Genomic DNA, 23981 nt, shown 5'->3' with positions numbered 1-23981 from the left:
CCATCATATAACCAAAGGCTCCTAGAGTCCGTAATCATCCCTTGAGGGGATCAATATAGAAGTGCTTTCCTGCCCTACCAACCACTCTGACCCGCTGGACCCTCAATGATATCCTGCCCACGACTTTTCTTCAAGCTCCATCTATCTTGAATGGAGTAAAAAACCGGTACATCATCCTCACCCGAACTAGGAAGGCACATGACCTGAAGAAGAACCCTTGTCCTTGAAAATATAGTGATGAGGCCCTTCCATGCAGTTCCCTGCGATGTAGTGGTTGGGTATGGCTACATTCACCTGCATTCTCTCATCCTCCGTGAGACTCATGAGCCTCTTCCAATCCAACACTCAGGGGAGAAGAGTGGCCCAAGCATCCGACTGGATATACGTGACTGCCCCAAGAGGTCTACCATATTCATCCAAAATCAAGTCATTCCACACAATAGGCTGCCTCTTAGCTTCCCAAATTGATTGTGAAGGAATATGAACCAAGAAGCTTCTCATGCAATCCCACGGTGGAAGGGTGAAGAAGGTAGTCAGTGCTCTGCATCTAAGACGTGCGCTGTAAATTCAATCACCTCCCCTAATTGGAGTGCACCTCGTAATCTGCTATAGAAGAAAGTTCTTCCAAGGCTATGCCAGGAAGAAATCCTTTGACAACCAGCTTGCAAAGTAGAGCCTTGCACTGCACCTCAAGGTAAATGATGTTCAATCCTCACTCTTGCTTAGGCATAATAATGGTATCCCAAGCTACGCTCGCCCTGGTGTGTACAGTGCCATCTAATCTTGGCCAAAGGAAGTTCTGAATAAGACGACGAAGCTGACCAATGCATCCCTTATGAAAAACCTAGCACATCGTGACAAACCAAGCAGTCGCCAGCAGCACTTGGTTAGCTACCAAGGCTCTAGAGGCCAAATCAAGCTTTTTGCTACTCCAATGCTGAAGTTTTCTTTTAATGCTCATGAGCACAAGAGCAAACTGTTGTGCAGACCACATGTCAATGCCAACCTGACAGCCAAAGTATCTAGCAATGCATCCTCTCTCAATCCAAGTAAGCCCCACATCCAAACCCTAATCTGTTTGCGAGAATCACTAATCCAGAATCCCACTGATTTGTGACAATTGATGGTGGTATCTACTGCCAAACAAAACATCTCCAAGGCAGTGCGGAAACCTCAAAGGCATGCCTATGGCCTCCAAAAACATAGCAATATCCCACGTCCTTTTTCACGTCATTGGTATCTTTTTCACGTCCTCTCATTCGGGACCCTATTGGCAGCACAGGGCTCCTGATTGGTTGAGATCTCCACCTTTCTTGGTGTGGAATCTCCATTTTGTAAAATTTTTTCATACTTAATAGAAATCTCCTTTCTGAAAAAAAAAAAAAACATAGCAATATCATTTGTGAACTTTGAGTCCATTAACTTTTCCTCTATGCAAAGAGGCAGCTTGAGGCCCGAAACCCCTCGGGTAACCCTAAAAAACCTGCTTATAGAAGGTAAAGTAGTGGAGGTAAGGGGCATCCCTACCTCATATAACGGGAGATCTGTAGCACTCACCATGCCTCGCTTAGGCCAAAACTGTGCCATGGGCCTCCCTATACATGCAAGAGACCCCTCTCATCTAGTCCTGGGGAGAAACCCATCCGTGCCATTGTGCCTTCCAAGAAGTCCCAATCCACTCTGTCATAAGCTTTTTCAAAGTCCAGCAAGAGAATGGCAAGGGGTTGTTGGCTAGATTCAGCCCACTCCACAGCTTCCAGATCAATCTCACCTCTATACACACTGTTGATGACAGACATCGTGCCACAGATTTCACTCAAGCTATTAAGCTTGGTGGCCATCGTAAGTTACTTGGCTGGTGCTGTAGGAATAGGTTAGGCACGAGCTATCCATGAAAGCTACATGTGAACAAGCCCCACTTTTCAGGTGGCCCCATTGGTCAATCTCACCTCTATACACACTGTTGATAACAGACATTGTGCCTTAGAAATGGTTGTCTCGCTTCTTGTGAATGATGCATCCTGCCTTGCCATAGACTTAGCAGAATCTCAAACACTGCAAAACCAACTTTCCTATCCCTCTGCGACATAAAATTACTCTGTACTCCCCTGCATGCCTTGCCCGACAGCTCACAGTGCTACACAGGTAGGAAGCCAACCATCACGCCACACCTAAGAGAGACTAACCACTGGTTCATGTACAAGCAAACATGGTATCTGGTGTAACAACACACACACACACACAAAAATCTTCCACATACAATACAGAATGCTTAAACTGCAACTAAATAAGAAAAATAGCCTCACATACTTATGAAGGTCTTACAACAGACAGCGTTTTGGTTTGGCTTTGCACTCCTTACACGAGCTTAAATGTTAAACTGGAATAGATGCGGAGGCTGGACGCTGCTGTAGGACCTACATTAATAAATACGAGAAGTTAGGTACCTCAAGTTTTGGTCACCACCGACACGAGCATGTACGTTGCCTAAACTTTCTCCAGGTCTAGTCAGAAAAATTGGCCGTGGATTTGTATGTGTATTGACCTATCCAAAAAGATCAAAATGAGTATGACAGACAAAGCTTCCATTGAATAGTTCTTCCTACATGAAAAAAAGTAAGTTTTCATACATGGGATGATCCCATGAAAAGTGCGAAGATCGAATTTTCTGAATCAAGCTGCACATCCATGATGGCTTAACACAAATATACAAGAGTCAGGAGTGAAGGAAGACTCCTCAAAAGTATGATCCCTACTGGGAATCAAGGAATGTAATCGTGCCAAATTATAGCAGAGCTTGCAAAGATGTATAATACCCATACAATCTACTTCCTAGGTGACAAATCATCCCAAAATGGGTGCTGCTCTCTATTGGCAAGGACAGGCTTGGTCTTCAAGATATCAATGCCCCCAATGGGGCAAGGGATCATTCAGCTTTCTGCAATCAAGTGCACTAGGGTCTCCCTGATGGATTTCTGGTGCATGAGGGGTGAGTTTGACATGATAGAGGCCGAACAACCACAATGGTGGCAGCACAGAATCCAGTCACAAGGCCGAACTTGGCCCACCTGGATCATTTCTATTTGGATGACTCGGGTGGTATGGTGGGCATCTTTACAGGCACTACCTTCTCGGATCATGCTCCAATTGTGCACCCTCAGCAATATGGGGCTCGCATTGAGGAACCCGAGGTGTGCACTCGCATTGAGGAGATTTGGGAGATTCTCTTTCTGAACTGGGGCAGCTGCCACAGTGTTAGATGGCCCACTCCAAGAGGCCAGTTTCTTTCTCCATTGGTCGCCCACGATTGACTAAAACATTCCATGAGTGGCAGAGATGCTTGCTCTGTTGCCTTCCCTCCCTTCAGCGCCTCCAGGAGAAGAACACACAAGTGCCTAGCTGGATGCTTAGATTGAGGCCACCTGTACCACACTTGAGGCCGTTGAAACTAGGGTGAAGTACTGATAGCACACAGGCATCCTTTTGGAACCAGGATGGAGACATGGTGACCGGAGTTTTCTTCACCTTGATGAGCTGTATCACAACAGAGATGGAGTTCACCACCTCCACTTCCCAGATGCAATGGAGACATTAGTTGTCCCTCATGTCCATGACATCAACAAAGACTTCTACTGCCATCTTCTCTCAGCTGACACCCTCGTCGCTTCATGACCAGGCTCTCCAGAGGGTTTGGCAGCACACAAGGGCCGTCATGTCACCTGATCTGCAAAGATTCTTGAACTGGCCATCCTCTGAGGATGAAATTGAGTCGTCTCTTCATGCTTTCCCTTGCCGCGGATGTGTAGGTGAGGATGGACTACTGCTTTTCCTCTTCCAGGGACACTGGAATCTCATGAAGGTTGGCCTACGGGTGGCCCACAATGAGGTCATGCAGATAAGTGTTGTTCTGTGGAGAGGCTTGCCGAGTGTCTCGTCTATTTGATCCCCAAAGAGGAGGTTGATCGGCTCAAGGTGTGACGATGGCACCCCATCATACTGCTTAGAAAATCTTCAGGAAGTTGATCGATCATCAACTTCAGCCCCACCTCCCTGACCTCATTCATGGCATGCAGACATGATTTTTCCAGCATTGGACCATCCTGGTAACATCTTTACAATCAGGGAGGCGATAGATTTGGCAGCAGGATCTTGCGAATCTTCTGCTTGACTTCAAGAAGGCCTTTAATAGAGTTGATTAGCCTTCTTGGGGGCACCATGCTGCAGATAGATGGCATCCCAGAGGCTACAACACACTGGCAGACCTAGGGCATACTTCATGATCTCCTTGCGGACTTCCCCCAGAGGGAGCCCCCCCTCCATTTTTTCTTCATTTTACCTCTTAGGAGGGATGCACCCAGTAGACTCCTTCTGGAGCTGTTTTTCTGTAGTTTACTTTCTGCAGACGTTTCTCTCTTATAACTAATGAAGGATCTTTTTTTTGGGGGGGGGGATTTACCTGGCTCAGGTCAACAAGCCAGCTTTCACAGGCAGCTACTTGGTCGTCTGTTGCAACATGGGACTGCCACAGCCTGATGTGCTAGACTGAGCAACAGTCAGATTGTTTGTTGTTACACGAGCCTTGTACCCAACCTGACACTCGCACACAACTTCGCTCACATCAGATTGCTTGACTTTGCCTTGCCTTTCAGAGAGTCTCCTCTCCTTCTCATCCTTAGACTTTTCCCCCACTTACTGGTTATGCACCAGCGCAGACTATGGATTAGGAGATGCCAACTCCCTCCCCTTCGCCACCACCCCCCCCCCGTCCCCCCCTCCCGCCTCGCTTCCACTTCGCCTCCTCCCGTTCCTGCTCCTGCTTTTTCAGCGGCTCCTTCCCCACCTCCTCCCCCTCCGCTCGCCTCAACTCCCCGGGAGGCAGTGGGTGGCAGTACCCTGGCGCTCACCTGCAGTCCGGCGGGCACTGAGCACCGACCTTGCTCGAGCACCGCACAGGAGACCTACCATGCCGATTTGTGCTTCACGGATATCCTCTATCCGCAGTCGGCTGAGTAGTCTCGACACTAGACAGCGCTCGGAGGCTTTCGACTACTCCTTCACACGCCTTTTTGGAGCGGAGGGCCCCCATGAGCCACCACCCATCAGAGTTCATGTGGTGATACCTCCAGCCCGAGGGGAGGAGGCACTTGATTCAGCGGTGGCCTTCTCCTTCCCTCTCTGCGGCACTAGCGATCGGGAGTGGACTCTGGATCTCGCTCTTAGTATTTTGAAGACTCAGGCAGTTGAGTTTCCTCACCATGTGAGCGATTTGGAGATGACAGACGTGATAGGCAGACTCTGGGAGTTGGCACATTTCTTTGATATCGGGAGTGTGGATGCCTTCGGGAATCGACATTTGGTGGTTCGCATAGTGGCAGACCTAGCACGAGACCCTGGCTATGTATGCATACATGATGTTTCTCTCTCTGAGCAGGAGGCAGTCGCTATGGGACACAGCCACTGGCGCCTGGTCCGAGACTCTTGCAGCACACCGGGTGGGCAGATTCGTAGCCGCTCGGATGGGGATTACTCTCCATCCAAGCCGCTTGCGAAGGCCCGCCATATGGCTGAGACAGCCTCCCACCTCAACAGGTCATCCATGAGGATCATCTCATGGAACGTACAGGGCCTTGGCGGCGCACACTATGTACGTTATCGTGGTTGCTTGAGGCAGGAGCTTCAGAGATGCCTGGTTGGGGGCAGTATTGATATTCTGATGATGCAGGAGCACCATTTGAGTGAGAGCAGGATTCGGAGATATGATTCAGTGATGCCTGGTAATTGGGACACATTTTGGTCTGCAGGTTTTGGCCCCTTGGGTGGCCAGGGAGGAGTATGTATGGTCATTCCGGATGTATGGCGGCAGGCCATTGTGGATCGCGGGGTCATTGTACTTGGTAGAGCGCAGTATGTTATTCTGAGGATGCACGATGAGCACTTTGGTGTGCTCAATGTCTATGCGTCCAACCATGCTAGTGCTAGAGCACAGTTCTCGACCGTTGTTACAGATGCATTGCCCGAGGCCGCACATTGGTGTGTCGGGGGAGACTTCAACATGCTTGAGGACCCGGCTGATAGGGTGAGAGGCAGTCATTTTACAGTGCACGGCACGGAGCTTGTAGCTTGGGAGTGATTTTGTACGACACTATGGATCACTGATGCATGGCAGCATGAGGCTTTCTCCCGTTTTCAGGACAGTCTTAGTTTTTCTCGGTCGGATCGCCGGCAGGGAGGGAGTAATCTATCACGGATTGATCGCTTCTATGTGGGCCACAGGTTTGGGGAGCGTGGTGGCTCCGTTGGCATTCTCGTTGGCACCTCTTTTTCAGACCATGCGCCAGTTATTTTGACACTGGAGGAGAGGACACGGGAGACCAGCTTGCAGTTGAGGATCCCAGAGAGGATATTTACAGATCCCAGTCTTTCTGAGGACATTGAGAGCATATGGCATGATAGCCAGATCTCTGACCTGGATGCAGCAGGCCAGTGTGCCCAACGACTCATCGAGCTCAGCTCTTTTTTGCACGCTACAGCCTTGACACGGCTGGGAGAGACATGACAGCGCAATGTCACTTGAGACGTAGCCTTGAGACGTCTTCAGGAGCAGCTGCCTACATGCGAGTGGGTAGCGTCCCAGCTAAGCCAGGCACGCCAGGAGGTTAGAGAGGGAGAGGAGCAGAGACACGAGTTCTACTATCATCGCCAGGCCTCTCAGTGGCTTGGTGATAGAGTGACTGGGGAGTTTTTTGAGATCACCGGACCCTGCCATGCTCGGGCAGGAGTACGCCAGCTCAAGAGACAGGACGGATCGTTAGGCACTGAGCCCGGGGACATTAGAGCTATTGCCACTGAGTTCTATAGAGACCTGCTTTCAGCGGAGCCAGACGGAGGCACGTGATGCTTGCAGACAGACTGTGTGGGCCCATCTGCAGAGGAGGGTCACAGATCGTATGCGAACAGTTTTGGGTGAGCCCCTTTCAGAGGATGAGCTTGTTGAGGCTTTGAGGGTCCTTCCGCGTCATAGTTGCCCTGGGGAGGACGGATTGACACCTGCCTTTTTTATGCGCTATTGGGACCTTTTGGGGCCAGGCCTCCACAGGGGCTTTTAGTATGTTTTGGACACTGGGGTGATGCCACAGAGTTTTTCAGAGGGCTTGATCTTTCTTATCCCCAAGGGGGACGGAGTGTCAGATGATATTCAGCATTGGAGGCCTATTACGATCCTCAATACTGTCTACAAGGTCCTAGCAAAGGCCTTGAGTTTGAGGATCCAGCCCTTCCTTGGGGAGTTGATTCATGCTACCCAGACAGGATTCGTCAAGGAGCGCAGTATCCTTGACAACATTTTCACCTTTTGGGAGGCGACGGCCCGAGCTGGATTTCTTGGTGAGGACTTGGTCGTGATGCTTCTCGATTTTGAGAAGGCATACGATAGAGTCGATTGGGGTTTCCTAGAGGGCACGATGCTTCACATGGATTTTGAGCCAGACTAGATTCGAGGAGTGGCGGCTCTATATTCCACAGCTCGTAGCCAGGTGTTGATGGTGGCAAGAGGATGGGGGCCGAGTTTTGAGTTGACCAGATCAGTCCGTCAGGGATGCCCTCTCGCCCCGTTTCTTTTTCTTTTCTTTGCAGAGGCTATGAGCATGTATCTGACAGCAGAGGAGGTTGGTTTGAGAGGACTCCAGCTTCCAGTCTGGGGTGAGGACTTGCTCGATTCTGAGTTTGCTGATGACACGGGATTGTTCCCGCTCCGGCATGGAGCCCAGACCCGGGTTTTAGATGGATTCCTCCTGGCACAACAGTGCGGTATCTGGGATGCCAGATTGGACTTGATTTGTCACCTGAGCAGCAGATCGTCTCGCTTCTTCTGAGCATTCGGAAGAAGCTTTTATATTAGAGTACAACTCGGCTATCCTTGGCTGGGAGGGTGGTGGTCATAAATCAGGTGCTTTTAGCGACTATGTGGTACATCACGTCTTGCTGGATCTTCTCGAGCTCTTGCATCAGCCAGGTACAGAGGCTGATCAGGATCTTTCTTTGGTCTGGGCGGGATTGTCAGCCGGCTCGTTCTAAGGTTGCTTGGACAGTTATTACTCTTCCGCTGGCCCAGGGGGGCTTGGGCATTATAGATCCAGCTGATCAGAGTAGAGCCTTGTTGGGGAAGCTTATCAGAGGCTGATCAGGATCTTTCTTTGGTCTGGGCGGGATGGTCAGCCGGCTTGGGCTAAGGTTGCTTGGACAGTTATTACTCTTCCGCTGGCCCAGGGGGGCTTGGGCATTATAGATCCAGCTGATCAGAGTAGAGCCTTGTTGGGGAAGCTTATTGTTCGGGGGCTGCTTCTGGGCGCTGAGCCTTGGAAGGAGCTTCTTTTTCAGCGGCGGCTGCAGGCTAAAGCTCCCCCAGCAGAGGGAACTTGGGCACCAGAGATACGATGGATCTTCATAGAGATGAGGAGGACAGGCCTCAGTAGAGGATGGGAGGACAGATTTGCCTTGAGCATCCTGCGAGCTTGGGAGCTGCTGAGACCGGGGCTTTCTCAGAGACCTCCCACTTGTGATGAGGAGCGGGCTAGACAGCCGCTCATCGGGAGCCCCGCGCTATGCACAGAGCAGGGTCATATGCTCGGTTCTCGGCCTCGTCTAGCCTGGGGACCATTGGCGGCAATCCCAGCACGCAGTTTTGGAGATTGGCAGGCCTTTTGCAGTCTCCCGGAGGAGATCCAGGCGGAGAGGCTGAGTGACTTCAGAGGGGGGCTGATTATGAGGGATGACATTCAGGAGGCACTCACTGAGGAGTGGTTCATGCCTTTCGAGCTAGCGGCCCCACGGTGGATGGGAGCCTTTACACAGTTGGAGATCCTGATTGCTGTCAGAGCTTGCACTGAGGATGGTAGATGCCTCTACTATTAGATACAGGATGAGGGCAGACTTCAGAGAGTGGAGGCGGAGTCGCCTTTGGTTGCAGTGTGCATCTTTCAGAGGATACGGGTAGTGGCCGCCGCTTCTCGGAAGTGGCATATTGATCCAGACCCTGCAGATGTGGACTCTAATTGGCGCATATGGGCATATGCTGCGCGCCCCTTGGCCCGGCTCCAGTGGGACCCTGGCGAGTACGAGTGGCATGATCCTTAATGCGTCCCCCGAGGTCACAGAGACCACCTTTTTCCAGTACACTGTTCGGTTGGGGAAGCATATTTTGACTGCGAGGAGGATGGTCTCTCCGGCTGCATCATCGGAGCATTGGCGGCTACAGGGACTCTCATAGGAGTTCCTGGAGGATTTTTGCACAAGCCTCTGGGCTAGCCGATAGGCACGCAGGATCTTGGCTTTCCAGTGGCTGGTTGCCCACAGGGGCTCTGCAGTTGGCACCTGGCTTGTCTACAGTGGCCTTCCGCTGGCCTGCGTCCGATGCGGCCACCCATTGGAGACACAGAGACATTGCCTATGGGACTGTCCACAAGCGCAACAGATTTGGCTGAGGATGCTGCGCATTTTGGCCCCCCTCTCTCCAAAGGGCATGTATACGTGGGGAGCCATTGCTTGGTCGACTTCGTCAAGGCCTGCTCTGGGATACGAGACGGAGCAGGCCAGCCAGGCTATCAGATTCATTAGGGGCCAGCCTCGCCTTGTTCCTGCACCGGATTTCTCGACAGCCCACTGGACAGAGGAGAGAGATTTACGATGGGAGCTCCTCAGTAGCCTCACCATATGGTTCACCTGGAGAGCCCGTTGTTTCAGGGCCTTTGAGGGGAGACTGGAGCCACCAGCAGAGACTATTCGGGCTATCTGGCAGGAGTTGATTCACACCCTGCAACGAGGACAGTATGACCGCATCCGGGGCGACTCGGATCGAGCGATCTTGCGGCGCCAGGCCTTCCACACCACTTGGCGCAGCGGCCCTTTCTATACTCTACACGCGGGTACCCCCCACTGGCACTACAGGCCACCTGTTTGGATTTTCCCCCCTCCTATTGTATGATATAGCCTCTCAGTTATTTGTACTTTTTTGCACCTAGGGAGAGTCTCCCTAGCTGCCTTGATTGGATCTCTGCTCTGCCTTCTTATGAGCAGGAGAGGGTTTTGTAGCCTAGTGGGCGTTTTTTTATAACTAATGAAAGGATCTTTTCTCGGGGGGGGGGGGGGGGGGGGGGGGGGGGGGGGGGGGGGGGGGGAAAGGTCTCCTAAGAGGCTAGCACATGTGGCGTTTTTGTTAAAGAAAGATGGTAGGCATGCTGAGAGATTATGGCTGGCCATTAAGAGCTTCACACCTTATGAGGATGATGCGTAAGGTTACTATTGCAACTCCTTTATGCAATTGATTAGCTCATGGAAATCTTGAAGCCAGTCCATTTCTACAAAGTTACTGGACGATGGCATACTTCTTCGAGGTCTTCAAGCCGTTATGATTTTACATGCACATTGACATGCAAGTGGTTTATGAGCAACATAAAGACACTAGTGGGCTAGTTACAAACACTGGGGGACAATCTAATGCATCAACCGCCGAAGCAATACTATTTCAATGCTCCCGAAGCTCAGGTCTACATGGCATCAAACACCATTGAGCTTGGACCTCGACCTGGAGGCCCCCACCCACGCCCGCGTCACCAAGGAGGATCAGGGCCATCATTTTACACCATCACAGGACTCCCTCACGCTGGCTTAGCTTTACCACTCTGAGTGCCATGTTGCAACGCCCCATGCCGGATATCTTAGGATGATATGCGAGCCTATGCTCTTTGTACATGGATCAGCTCTACCATTTTAGCTCCGCCCGTCAGCTCCAAGTCAAGAGATGCTTCGGTGATACAGAGATGCCCACACAGGACATGTGGACATTGATGCCCTTTACACAGTTCCTGAGGATGATGATGAGACCTCTCCACCAGCCACCCTAGCCTGATGTTCCTTGGACCTTGGGTCATCGTGCTATTGTATTCCTGAGGATGCTACTTGTATTTGTAGTTAGTAGTCTTTTTCTAGTGGTTTATTTTTCCGTTTTACCAGGATCAATGTTACACTTGGATACTTTGTAGCACCTTTTTGTCTCATAGGCTCATAGTGGTCTTTTGAAGACGTTAATAAAACTCTCTGTCTCTCTCTCTCTCTCTCTCTCTCTCTCTCTCTCTCTCTCCCCGTTATCTCCTTCATTGTTTGGTATGTATGTGGATGAGGCTTGTGACTACATTGAGAGATTGGGGGACAGAGGAGCCCAGCTAGCAGGTACATGGATCCCACTATTGTTATATGCTGATGATATTGTGTTGATCTTTGACTCCCCTGAGGGTATGCAACATCATCTGGATGCTTTACATGAGTTTGCACATGATAGTGGATTGTCTGTCAACCTTGGCAAAACCAAGGTTATGGTGTTTAACACCACGCCACAGTGGGTTAGGCGATCAGCTTCCACATTTACATATGGGCAGGAGATTGTGGAGTATACAGATGCATATACATATCTTGGGGTAGTATTCAGTGGGCCAGTGTTTTCGATGAGGAGAGCATCAGAGACTAGATTGACTAGAGCACATGTAGCCCTGGGTGGTTTGGAGAGGATGTGTTCGCAGGTTCAGTTTCAGGAACCTCGAACGAAACTTTGGCTTTTTGACACTCTAGTGACATCAGCTATGCTTTATGGAGTGCAGATATGGGGACCTTTAGTGGGCCATCACAGCGCAGGTGGGTGGAGAGGTATGGAGAGGCCTTTGGTATCTATGATTGCTAGGATTATTAGAGCCAAGGCCGTGGTACCTCATGAGATTATTCGAGCAGAGCTGGCGGCTGCCCCTCTGGTGATTGAGGCTCTTACGAGATCAGTCTCCTACATACATGGCTTGTGGGATCTCCCCCGAGACAGATATGCACGCCTTGCCCTGGAGTCCTCCCGACAGTTAGCTTTACAGGGAGACACGGCTTGTTGGTATGGACAGATGACATCTTGGTTCCAGGCACATGGTTTTAGCATGGATAGATTGCCTCCCTTCCAGTATTCTCTGGAGGCACCCTCTCTCACTCTCACACGGACAGAGATTACCAGACTCATCCATCATGATTCAGTTCAGCTGGACATTAGGAGGACATGGATACAGCCTACTGAGGAGCTGGGCACGAAGATGGCTTTCTACAGAGAGCATTTTCTTCAGCTCACAGCAGATGGTTTTGTGATCAGACCCAGTTACATGGATGTACACTTGTCTCATGCGATACGATGTGCCTCAGCATCTTAGGGGCTCTTGCATTCGTATTGATTAGTTGATGTAGCTATTCCGCATGAGTGGCTTTCTGGGACCTTTCACGGAGACTATCATCCGAGTTGGCTAGGAGTTTTTTCGAGGATAGGCATACCTCTGCAGGTCATTGCTCTGCCAGGCCAGGAGGATACAGATTTCCTCATGTATTCTATCATGCCTGGTGGGAGATTGAGGAGATGTAGTATGGAGAAGATCATACCAAACACTAGGCTTAGTCCAGTGAGGATTGTTGGTCGCTCGGGGAAGCACTAGTTCATTGACCCTTCTCCTCAGATAGTGACTCATGGCTCTTGGTGTTTGTGGCTATATTGTGGCAGTCCTATCAGATATCTTCAGTGGGATCCAGGAGAGTGGGAGTGGATTGATGCCTTCGATCCTTTGAAAAGCCTTCCTTTTTTTAGTTTCACTGTTCGGAATGCCAGGCTTCTCCTCGCTCGACAGATGCATAGGATCCCTACTCTCAAGCCTCATTGGGAGAGCTATGATATTTCTCCAGTGATACAGTGCAGATATTGGCATACACTTTGGCACTCATACAGAAGGAGCCAGATCTCTCATTTCTTTTGGTTATTCTTACATACCAATCAGTGGAGATCAGTTTTCGGTGTAGCACCTTCCTGTCCTAGATGTGCGGCAGATTCTGAGTCCGTACAACATTGTCTATGGGGGTGCAACATTGCACAGCAGATTTGGGGTCCTGTAGCCCAACTTATGGGCAAATTGAGTGGCCGAGCCATGCATGTGACCTGGGGGCAGTTGCTTGGCTTTCCCAATCCGGTCCGCAGCTTTTTTATGAGGGCAGTGGTATAGATTCTGTTTTTTTCATTCGTAGAGGTATTGCCCAGCATGGTTTATTGCAGGATGTTCCTCACTCTAATTATACACCCCCTAGACAGAGGATTGACACCATTTGGGAGATTATTGCCAGTATTACAGCATGGCAGATCTGGAGAGCTAGATGCACGGAGGCTATTGAGGGTGTCCAGATTTTTGGGTCTCAGTGCATTAGTACTATATGGGGTGATATCATCCACACTCTTATGGCTACTTGGGCTCGCATTCAGGGGCCCTCTCGTTCTGCGCAGGTGAAGCGTGTGATATTTATGCGGGAATGGAACCATGGCATCTTCTTTTCCTCTAGTACCACAGGTCTTACATGGCATCAAGATGCTCCTCAGTGGTTGAAATCACCTTACATATTGGGGTGATTCTATTCTCTTCCGGCTTATAGCTGTGATTGTTGTATGTTTTTCTCTTACTTAATAGAAGTATCTTTCTGAAAAAATAAAAATAAAAAAATCTATTGAGCCTTTGGGCAATCCCAAAGACAATGATGCCAAGACTCCTGACAGTGCCCGCACCTTGGGCAAGCTGCTGGCCGACCTCCAACTGCCAGCCAAGTGCCGACTGCCAAGCTCCTGTGAGCCATCAGCCAAAGAAAGAGGGTGATCTTTCTAGGCCGAAAGTTGTCCCAGAGCCTCTTCCAAAATCTGAGAGGAAACACTGTGAGAGGCCCTGTGACTGCCAATGTGCTGCTGTTGTTGGGGTGCCATCAATCTCTGGCATCTGGCTCCTGCGGCCTAGCCGTGTTGTAAATGCAAAGAAGGGGACATCCAGAGACTCCTCCCGATTAGCGCGGTATGCCAAGTCCACTCTCCGAAGTACCACTGTAGACGCGTGAGGTTGGCACTCCCATATCCATAGTTGCCAGAATCTCTCCTTGGCCACCTTGGCAAGTGATGGGTCTATGTGCCACTCCAGTGCCTGAAAACCAATCACCCTCACCCTCTCAAAGATGAAACCACTGAAATCCTCTAAGGGAAGCCCGGATCGCTCTAATCTTCCATGGGGTCCAATAGAAAAAGTGAGTAGACCACTGCCCTCATTTGCACCATGGACAACCATGAGAATATCATGTCTGGTAAACACACCTAGCCACATTGGGGGAGTCGGGTCTGGGATAGGCATTAGCCACTCCTGAGGGATAGCTGAGTCGATGTCAATGCTGAGCCTATCTCGACTCTCTACCTCGGACTCCTGACAGGTCTCTCTCTTGCATCTCCGAGGGTAACTGCCTGTGTGCTATGCAATCTCCAAGGGAATTGGCTGGTCCTATGCTCAAAGCACCCCATGAAACATGAGGTCATCCCCCCAACATGTGGCCACTAGGTAAATGAATCAGGGGTTCCAGACGAGTGGCTGCCGCATCCGCTCCTCTGAGGATGCTCCAGCTATCTGCCTAAGGGCTGGCTTGAGGTGATCCCAAGCTCGGAGTAAGCTCGCTGCAAATCTGTCCTCAAACGTTGGACTAAAACCGCGGGCCCGCATCTTTGTGAAGATCCATCTGATGCTTTGTGGCCAAGGGCCCCCTAGACTCGAGGTGTGGGCTCACCACCAGAAAGGAGTCCTCTAACAATCAATTTGCCCAGCAGGGCACGACTCTGAATAGCAGGGTCAATGAGGCCTAGCCCCCCTCAACGACGTGCCTAAATAATCACTCTCCATGCCACCTTGGCCTTGGCGGGCCTTCCATCATTGCCGGCCCATAAGAAGTTCCATATCAACTGCTGAATCTGGCCAATACATGCTCCACCGCCATCGAGCTACCTTTCCACGTGACATAGTTGAGGGAGACCTCTCGGCCATACTCATTAGCCCCATGCTTGATATTTTGGAGAGTGGTATACCATCTACTCGGAGCTGATGTTGCTCTCATGTTTCCATGTTCTTAGTATTCCATGATGCGTTTCCATGGACAGTTTTGTATCACCCCAGTGAGATAGCTATGTTTATGTTTTCTTTCTGTTTTATTTTCCATTCCATGATGAGATATGCCATGGACATTATTGTATCACTTTGGTCTCATAGGCCCATTGGGTCTTTAGTAGACGCTTAATCTCTCTCTCTCTCTCTCCGTGGGACTCTAGTTGAGAGAGCTATCCAGCTGGGCAGATCTAGACGCCCGAGGGTTCACGGATCCTTACATCAGAGACGGTGCCTACACCGGAGGAAGGCATCGGGCTCGTCCGACCAGGCATCTCACTATGGCAGATATCCAGACCATCCAGCAGAGACCCATGCTAGAGCTCCTAGGATGATTACCACTCCAGCCATATACTGTTGTACTCACTGTCACTTTTGTACTCCCCCATATTCATGTATATATGTATCCATGTACTCATGTACCCCATTTTGACTAGTAGCATTAGCTTCCCACTCTCCCTAGTTGCTGCTTCCGGATGCTCCCTACTGATGTATTGCAAGGCTAGATACTTACCTTCAGTCCTTTCTTTTCTTTTCCAGATAGTGTATCAGATGTCACATGGTTGTAACTTTGGTCTCATACGTCACTTTGGCCTTTTGAAGACGTTAATATAACATTTCATTTCTCTCTCTCTCTCTCTCTCTCTCTCTCTCTCTCTCTCTCTCTCTCTCTCTCTTGCAGTGTGTTTTCGTATTTGAGTGTATTGCAGAGACAATACACAGTGTTCCAGATACCCTCTGAAGGCCCTCAAGGCCCCTCACCGTGTATGGTGTATTCGCTTTATTGAATGAGTAGAATGACTCACTGCTGGCTGTAAATAGCTAGGACTGAACTGACCTAGGAGACCTTCACTTGGCTAAGGTAACTCTCAGCTTGAAGATGACCCTTGATCTTCACCTTCCACCTTTCCCTTGGCTCCTATTGGGCTTGTCTAGGCCCTTGAACCCTTGGCACTTGCAGAAAAATATGAGATAATTTTAGCATGGGACTACAGGCACCTTATATAGGAACCTCTACATGCTGGTCGGTTTCTAGAAGGGGTTGTCAGCCTTTTTAATATGCTCACGACATGCTGAAAACAGCATTTATGTCATCGCTATTCACACGTGTTAGGTGGCTGCATAATCTGCTGGCCGACTAAATAAGACATGGGCTGGCCGACTGGGAAATGGGTTGGCCGACTGGCTAGCATCCATGGCAATGTTCAAGCTTTTACCCCTTTTGAGGTAGATAACGGTGACCCTTGTTTGTTGGCCCCCTGTGGTGGGTCATGGGCTGCCATGTGCAAGGCTATAAGGCTGGCCGTAAGGCAGGAAGCCTAAAAAATGCCCGACACACTCTACATCATTCCAGAGGATTACAAAGACGTGTGGGACATGCACTGACTTCCCATGCGGGATGTGCACTGACTTCATGTGCAGGAAATGCACACCTAAACATGAACATGTACGGGACTTGTGCACCTGACCATGACGCTCTACATTGGATCCCTTGCTGACTCGTCCCTGAGAAGGGCTCACAAAGGGCCACTCTAAGTCTTGCACCCGCTGTACAGATGTGTCCTACTTAGAGACTTTTATTGTGGCCCATAATACTTCACTTCCAACCACACGTGTCTCAACCGGCACACCCAAGAGACTATTTAAGGCCTTGACCTGCTCAGAGTCTGTGACAACCAGTGCCCAAAAGAAACTATCAAAGGCCTTTCAAGATCCATGAAGCAACACTAGTTTATGCCATCTATCTTTGGCTCCGACACCCTTAGACATACCAGACACTACTGAGAGTGGGATACAAGGAAAGTCCATGGCAAATGGGTGGCCACTGTCTCGCCCTTTCTTCTCCACAAGACATCAATGGTTAACCTGAATCTACCATCAATAACAATCTACCATTGATATCTTCTCCACAAGACATCAATGGTTAACCTGAATCTACCATCAATAACAATTCTTTGACTTGCACTAAAGGACCTCACATTATTATACAAGAATCAATTATGTTGCAGTAAAATTAAATTAACATATAATTATGTAAACAAAAACTCTGGTATCTAAAAGTTATGCAACTCCCGTTTCAAATGAAGTTCCATTCTATGTTTTTGGGAAGTTAATGCTGATGGGACACACATCTGAGAAAGAATAAGTAATATAGATGCCTTACCAAGAAAAACACAATTCGCCCAGGAAGATAACCACCAATGTTGTTGATCTGGAGAAAAGCAATCAGATTTCAACACTTCTCCAATTACAAGAGAAAACAATAAAATGTAGTCTTTTGTTCTACTTCAGTCTTAATGCATCAATGGGAAAAATATGAATCAAGGATCCTTTCTTTTATATCATCATAACTGAGTTTCAAAAGAAAGTAACTTTTCTAGATACATTACAGCTGGACTTTGTAAAAGTCCATCTACATTAAATGTGTGTTCACACCTGCAGCTGGCCGCCTTCACCACCTACAGTGTCTATCATTTTGATATATGAACCCTCTGCAACTGGTTCATAGGCCTGGAAAAACAGAAACTCTATAAGCTCTAAAAACTAGATTAACATTATCCAACCACTACCACCAGGAACACATTATTTTTGCCACGAAGAATAAAGCATGCCCCAAAGCAGTACCACTTCTGACTAAACTTTCAAGAAATTCTGTTTTTTTTATAGATGCAAGTAACAATGGCATTGGTGATCAAACTTTCAAAAATCTGTTGTGCAGTTTCACTTGCATCCTGGAAACCTGGTAGGGTGGAAAGCTCCTGCAAGCTTTTTGAAGGTTTAACGCCCTTCCAGAAACGTGGCAGGCACGTTATGGACCAGTGTGTCTGCACCACCACCAGATGGGTAGCCGCACTTCCAGCTTCCTCAACATATGGGATGATGGCATATGATCCAAGTAGCACAGAGAAAAATAAAAGGAATGTTTCCCCAGATACACAATAAGAAAGTCTGTCTGACCTCTACTGATCTGCACATGCCCTTGGTTCCCTTGCAAATAAAGGAAATGGTGTGGACTGTCCCAGCAATATATAGGAGTCTTCAACATAAAATGACTGCTGGGGGAGTAACTGAACAAATAATGCAAATAATGTGCAATTCCCAATAGCATTGAGAGAAACGAAGGGGACATGGGATGAACGATTGCGGAGGTTGAGGAGCCCCCTGTACACGCTCTGTGTTGCCCTCGCTGGTGCCTTTGCACGCTCTTACCCCATCGCCATCCGCGCCTTCGCCCCATGGCCTCACGCAACCATCACAACACACAACACCAACCCCCAACCCACTCCCCCCCCCACCCCCCCCCCCCCACACCACGGGCGGGCCTCCCTCACCGCTTCTCCTTGTGCCCTCTCCATCCTCACTCGTTGCCTCCGTGCCAGCTGCCCTGCCTCCTGGTTCCACCTGCCTTCCTGTTCTGCCGCCTGTCTCCTGATTCCGCCGCCCACCTACTTGCTGTGCCCGATCTCTGTTGCAGCCCAGCCTCCTGTTCCTTCAACCCCGCCTACTTGCTGTGCCCCATCTCTGTTGCAGCCCCACCTCCTGTTCCTTCAACCCCGCCTACTGTTCCTTCCGCCCGCCCCTTCTATCCTCATCGGCCTGCCTGCCAGCTCTTTCTCCTTCGTTCGCCCCTTTCTTGTTTGCTTGCCCGGGCTTCTAATCCATCTCCTCCCTTGTCTGATCCACACTCTTCAGCAGTTGGGTGACTGTTGTTAGGTTTAAGGTTAGCAACGAGGCACACAAAGCACAGTTGACTGGTAGAAGAAGAGAGAGTGAAACAATAGGATGCACACAATAATGAGATGAGGGTGCAAGTACAAAATAAGTCACTTTACACACTCTAAAAGAGTGTGTTCACATGTGGGGAAAAAAATATACCTAGTTCACATGGTCACTACTATAAATCTCACAACCCCACCCTCCCCCCTCCCAAAGTGATGATGTTAACATGTACAAAGATCTAGTAGCTCAATCTCCAAAAGATAGTAAGCCTAAAGCTTTTTAGAAAGCTTCAAACTTCTCCCTAGGTACCTTGGTGAACAAATCTGCAATGTTGTCGTGTGTAGAGACATAAACAAGGCTGATCTGTCTTGCATGCATCCTTTCAAACATAGAGGGTGCTCTCAGTTGGGCTATTCTGCAAACCTGACCAATCAAGTACGTATGGATTTTCTCATACCAAGCTCTGGGAGCTTGTTTAATACTATATAATGCCTTAACCTGGAAATTTTATGTTTCTGACTAGGTTGCGAGACATACTTCCTCACCCATTCAAAAAGGCATTTTGGCACTTTCAATCCCAAATAAGCTACCCCAAAGCAATAACACACCTGATGGTAGTCATACTAGAAGTGGGAGAAAAAGTCTCAACATAGTCAATGCCTTTCTATTAGGCATATCCCTTTGTTACAAGTTTGGCCTTGTAACGATCAAAAATACCATTAGACTTCCTTTTGACTTTGAAAACCCATTTCGTGCCAATAGCTTCTTTCTTGCCTATGGGCAAGTCAACTAATCCCAAGTGTCATTACGTTGTATGGAATCATATTCTTGTTGCATGGCACTCATCCAATGCTGATTTTCCTCTACATCATCTTCAGGCTCCTCATCATCCCACAATGTGTTGACACACGCATAATCAACATAGTTCCCACAAGCATGTTTTGAACCAACCCTAGTTCTATGAGAAATGGGAGTTGAAAGGTGGCTATCTTGCAATGTTTGCAGCAATCATACACGGTTCATGTATCTTGTATTTATGTCCTTTCATCATTGACTGCATCATCAATACTCCCCCTGATCAATAGGCTGATTTTCATCATTAATACTAGGCTGATCCAACTCCTGTAATGGCTTATTTACATCCCTTTCCTGAGACACAAGATCCTTAGCTTGCCGTCCATTAACATAGATAGGAAGCAAACCATCAAATTGTAACTCTGAAGGGGGAAGGGTTTCATAAAACACTTGACCATTAATGCAATTAAACACTTAAATTGGCCACAACCTTAAACATATGTCACTTGATTCCACAAAACTGTAAAAGAGAGATGTGCACATTTGACACCACATAGTGTCCGGAGTGGGCCAACCCCCTCTTGGAGTATTTTATTACCAAGGAGAGAAATATCATGTACAAGCCTTACTCTCCCCATGGGAGATGCCGGATTCTCCATATGCAGCGATCATTTGACCATACACACAGGCTACCATCAAAAGAAGTCCCAAAATACCATGAATGTGTGTAAAGCACCTCTTACGTGAAGGTACTCATCTTCCTATAACCACGAGTCTTCAAGATGCCATATGTGAGAAAAACTCCGTTGAAGCAAATAATACTTCCACATTACCATAAATCAAAACACTGGCGAAATACAAACTTGGGCAACTATAAAACCGGTATAGGACAGTCCATACAACTGTAGGCACCATGAATAAGTTGGACATTAGCACCATGGCCAACCAAAACAAGTTGGGGCAGCACCAATAGAGCTCGTGAAATAGGTACAGAATCTGGAACATTAGGTACACAATCTTGAAGAATAGGTACATGGACTAGGTAAAAAGGCTGAAATTTGCGTAGAAGGTAGTTGGACATCAAAGAGGATAATAGGATATTGCTGAAATTCGAGAAAGCCAAACTTCGGGAAAGAGGGCATTTGCCCCAAGCTCTCTACTAGCTATTATGGACAATTCAAGTTCATTTGAGAGGATCAATGAAGTGGCTTTTCAGTTGGCATTAACGAATCACTAGATTATACACAATGCATTTCATGTAAGACTCTTGCACAAATTTGTGAGACTGAAGCCTAAAGAGCCCGTTATGGAAGATCCACCTGAAGTGAATGAGCTAGAAGAGGTTTAACAGCTAGATTAGATTGTGTTTCCAAGGAGTGTAAGCTAGTAGGTGGGCAAACTTCACCTATGGATGCTAAGCGGATGGATGAGGTATACCTCCAGGAGTATCTACAGCTCTTGGAAGCATACTTGGAAGCTTTTCAGTTGCAGTCAACAATTTAGAAGCTGGGGGAATGTCACTATTTGGGCATTCTATGCGTTGACCTTAGAATGAGCTTTGGACCTATGGACGAGCTCCAGTGTGTACATGACATCTTATGGCAAAGGACTTACGTCTACGCTACAGGTCATGTGGACTAGGACCTCATGGTAGGGGACTTATGTCAACACCAAGGACTGATAGGATGGATCTCATAGGCTAGGGATTTTGGTCCACACTCAGATTTAGAGTACGGAATTTCAACTGACGTGGGCACGTAATGTGTACACTCGAAATGACCACCAACTACAATCTAAACGAAAGGGAGATTGTCTAGTACATTTTGTGCATAACACATCATACATCCATGCCTGGAAGTACGAAAGGGAGATTGTCCAGTACATTTTGTGCATAACACATCATACATCCATGCCTGGAAGTATTTTATGAACTGTTTTGCAAGATTTGTACATGTAGTTTACAAACAAGGGACACCCTCTCATGAAATGTGTGGGCGAATCTATATTTTGACCTTGCTTGTGGTAGGTGTCACCATTTGGCCACCCAACTCGTCCACCCGTGCTTTCTCATTATGTGTATACATTGGACTAGCATCTGTGGTTGTTATGCAGGGGATTGATGCCACTCATGTGATACTGTGGATTTGTCTTTCCGTTGGGACTTGTGCTTGTGTGTACATGTCCGGAAATGCCTAGAGGATTGGTGTTCCATAGGGTTTGGTACCTCGTGTACTTGCCTAGACCACGTCTATTTTGGTATAGTCTCATGAATGGGTATTGTCCATACCAATGTTGCATTGCAAAGCATCTTTATGTGCTTGCCTGCAAATTGAATTTGCATGAGGTTTTCATGCTTGCTTGACCAATGTGTAGTTCCAGGTAAGAGGATGCCTGCCCGTGAACCATGAGATTGTGTGCTGACATGGTTATGTGGTAAGTATTGGTCACAACTGAGCCTTAGGAACTAGCATTAATTTATAAGTGAGTGTGTACACACTGTATTAAGTTTTGGGCGACCAAAACTCACTTATAAATTATGACCAACCCTGTGTTGGCACACATTGATGTCCTGAGGTGGACAAAGCTCAATGTCCACCGCCCAGACCTTATCCCCTTTCTTCAAAGAGAGCAACCAGCCACGTGTCCATCCCAGCTTGGCCCCCAACTCACTTTCCCTCTGACAACCCACTTCAAGAGGCTTAATGGCTGTATTTTCTGCAGTTCCTCCTTCCCTACACCATATCTAAGCTTGTTAGAGTGTTTACCAAGCTTCCAAGAGTATTTCCAGGCCGTAAGTTTGTGAGGGTTTCCCGACAAGCTGGACAGAGCATATCATTGTACCACTCTTTAAGAGTGGGGACCCCATGGTACTAGGCAACTACAGGACGATCATGATTGGTCATTACTTGGCCAAATTATATGGCTCTATATCGGAGTTGGAGCTGAGCCGATGGGCAGAGAGACATGGTCATCGAGCACATGGACATGCTGGCTTCAGGAGAGGATTTACTACCTTGGATCAAATACTGACACTTCGGGCACTTATTGAAGAGGGCAGGGCACAGAAGAGAAGGATATACTGCCGCTTTGTGGACTTCCGCAAAGCCTTTGATACTGTACAACGTGCCAGGCTTATGCGCAGATTGCATGACATTGAGGTACCCGAGGATATGCAATGGGGGATATATGCTTTGTATGAGTCAGTGAGACAGGCAGAGTCCGAGCTCAAGGCGGACTATTTGATGGGGTGACCAGCACGATAGGGGTGAAGCAGGGATGCCCGTTATCGCCCACCCTCTTTGGACTGTATATTGATGCGGTCTCTGATTATGTAGACAGATTGGGAGGCCCAGGGGCATTTTCTACACCTCTCACTGTATGATTTTATCACCCGCCAAGCATACATGGATGTACACCTATCACATGGGATACGTTGTGCCATTGGGCAGATCCAGACCTCATCACACCAGCTGCGGATTGAGACAGGGCGATATGTGCATCAGATCTTGGATGACCGCATTTGTCAGCTATGCTACCAGGAGGTAGAGACAGAGGAACACTACATTTGCCGATGTATAGTCTATTATGAGATCCGAGGGAGATATCTCTACCTCTTCCGAGAGGGTTTTGGGCTGTTACGCAGGGTCATGGAGTTTGAGGATCAGAGATGCCTAGGATTGTTTCTACTTGAGCTCAGGAGACACAGAGAGACCCTCTTGGCAAACAGGAGGCCGAGCCATGATGTACCTAGACAAAGGACCCTGACAGATTTCTTCGGCACCAGCACGAGCAACCCAGCCCACACACCTCCTGATACCTCCTCCATTGGGCCATCAGGGCACCGACCACGCTCCCAGGGAGTCACCACTGATACAGCAGTTATCTTATGTCGTGCAAGTCAGTCACGCCCACCAGGATCTCGACCACGGCATCCTCACCATCGCCAAATCAGAGCCATTATTGCTCGGCATCGGAGGTGCCTACCTCTCTTCTACGACCTCTCCATTCTAGACAGCCCCATGGCGGAGATACTTGATCTAAGGAGAGGGCAACACTTCAACTGATCAACATACATGGATCTACTTGATATACATTTTTCAGTATTTTCTGCTCAGTATCATCTCGGAGTCTTACAATTCTGTTCTTATAACTGTACGACAATCAGTTTATTGTACTTTTTAGTCTCATTTAGTTGTTCTCTTTGATGAGACACCAGCTTCAGATGTACTCTCAGTTTTGGTCTCATAGGCCACTATGGCCTCTTAGAGACGTTAATATATCATTTCATTTCTCTCGTCTTAAGCATGAGGTACGGATTGGGAAAATCAAGAAGCGCCAAGCGCAACGGATTTCTCAACGGCTCACCCAATGCAAGAAATGGGAGTGCTACGCTCCGAAAGAGGATGAGTTATACCGACTTTTCTTAGGGCCGAACTACAAAGAGGCCTG

General features: G+C 48.4%; 1 protein-coding gene across 12 annotated transcripts in view; it reads right to left on the bottom strand.

Moving 5' to 3' along the window:
- Window positions 1–23981, bottom strand: part of LOC147603131 (6-phosphofructo-2-kinase/fructose-2,6-bisphosphatase-like) — a 235107-nt gene that overhangs the window by 87616 nt on the left and 123510 nt on the right. For all 12 annotated transcript variants that reach the window (XR_015265709.1, XR_015265712.1, XR_015265710.1 and 9 more), the window contains 3 exons: window positions 17454–17528; window positions 17182–17229; window positions 2448–2545 (listed from right to left, as the gene is read on the bottom strand). Coding sequence is in view for 4 of the 12 variants with exons in the window: in XM_086797371.1 (XP_086653497.1) it covers window positions 2448–2545; window positions 17182–17229; window positions 17454–17528 (221 nt within the window). In the remaining 8 variants the exon portion in view is untranslated. The remainder of the gene's footprint in view (window positions 1–2447; window positions 2546–17181; window positions 17230–17453; window positions 17529–23981) is intronic.

This window comes from Cibotium barometz, chromosome 65 (assembly GCF_041138505.1).
Source record: "Cibotium barometz isolate CiBa-2024 chromosome 65, ASM4113850v1, whole genome shotgun sequence".
In the NCBI taxonomy this organism is placed as follows: Eukaryota; Viridiplantae; Streptophyta; class Polypodiopsida; order Cyatheales; family Cibotiaceae; genus Cibotium; species Cibotium barometz.
Note: the sequence above shows the minus strand (reverse complement) of the source record. Positions and strands in the feature narration are given on the sequence as shown.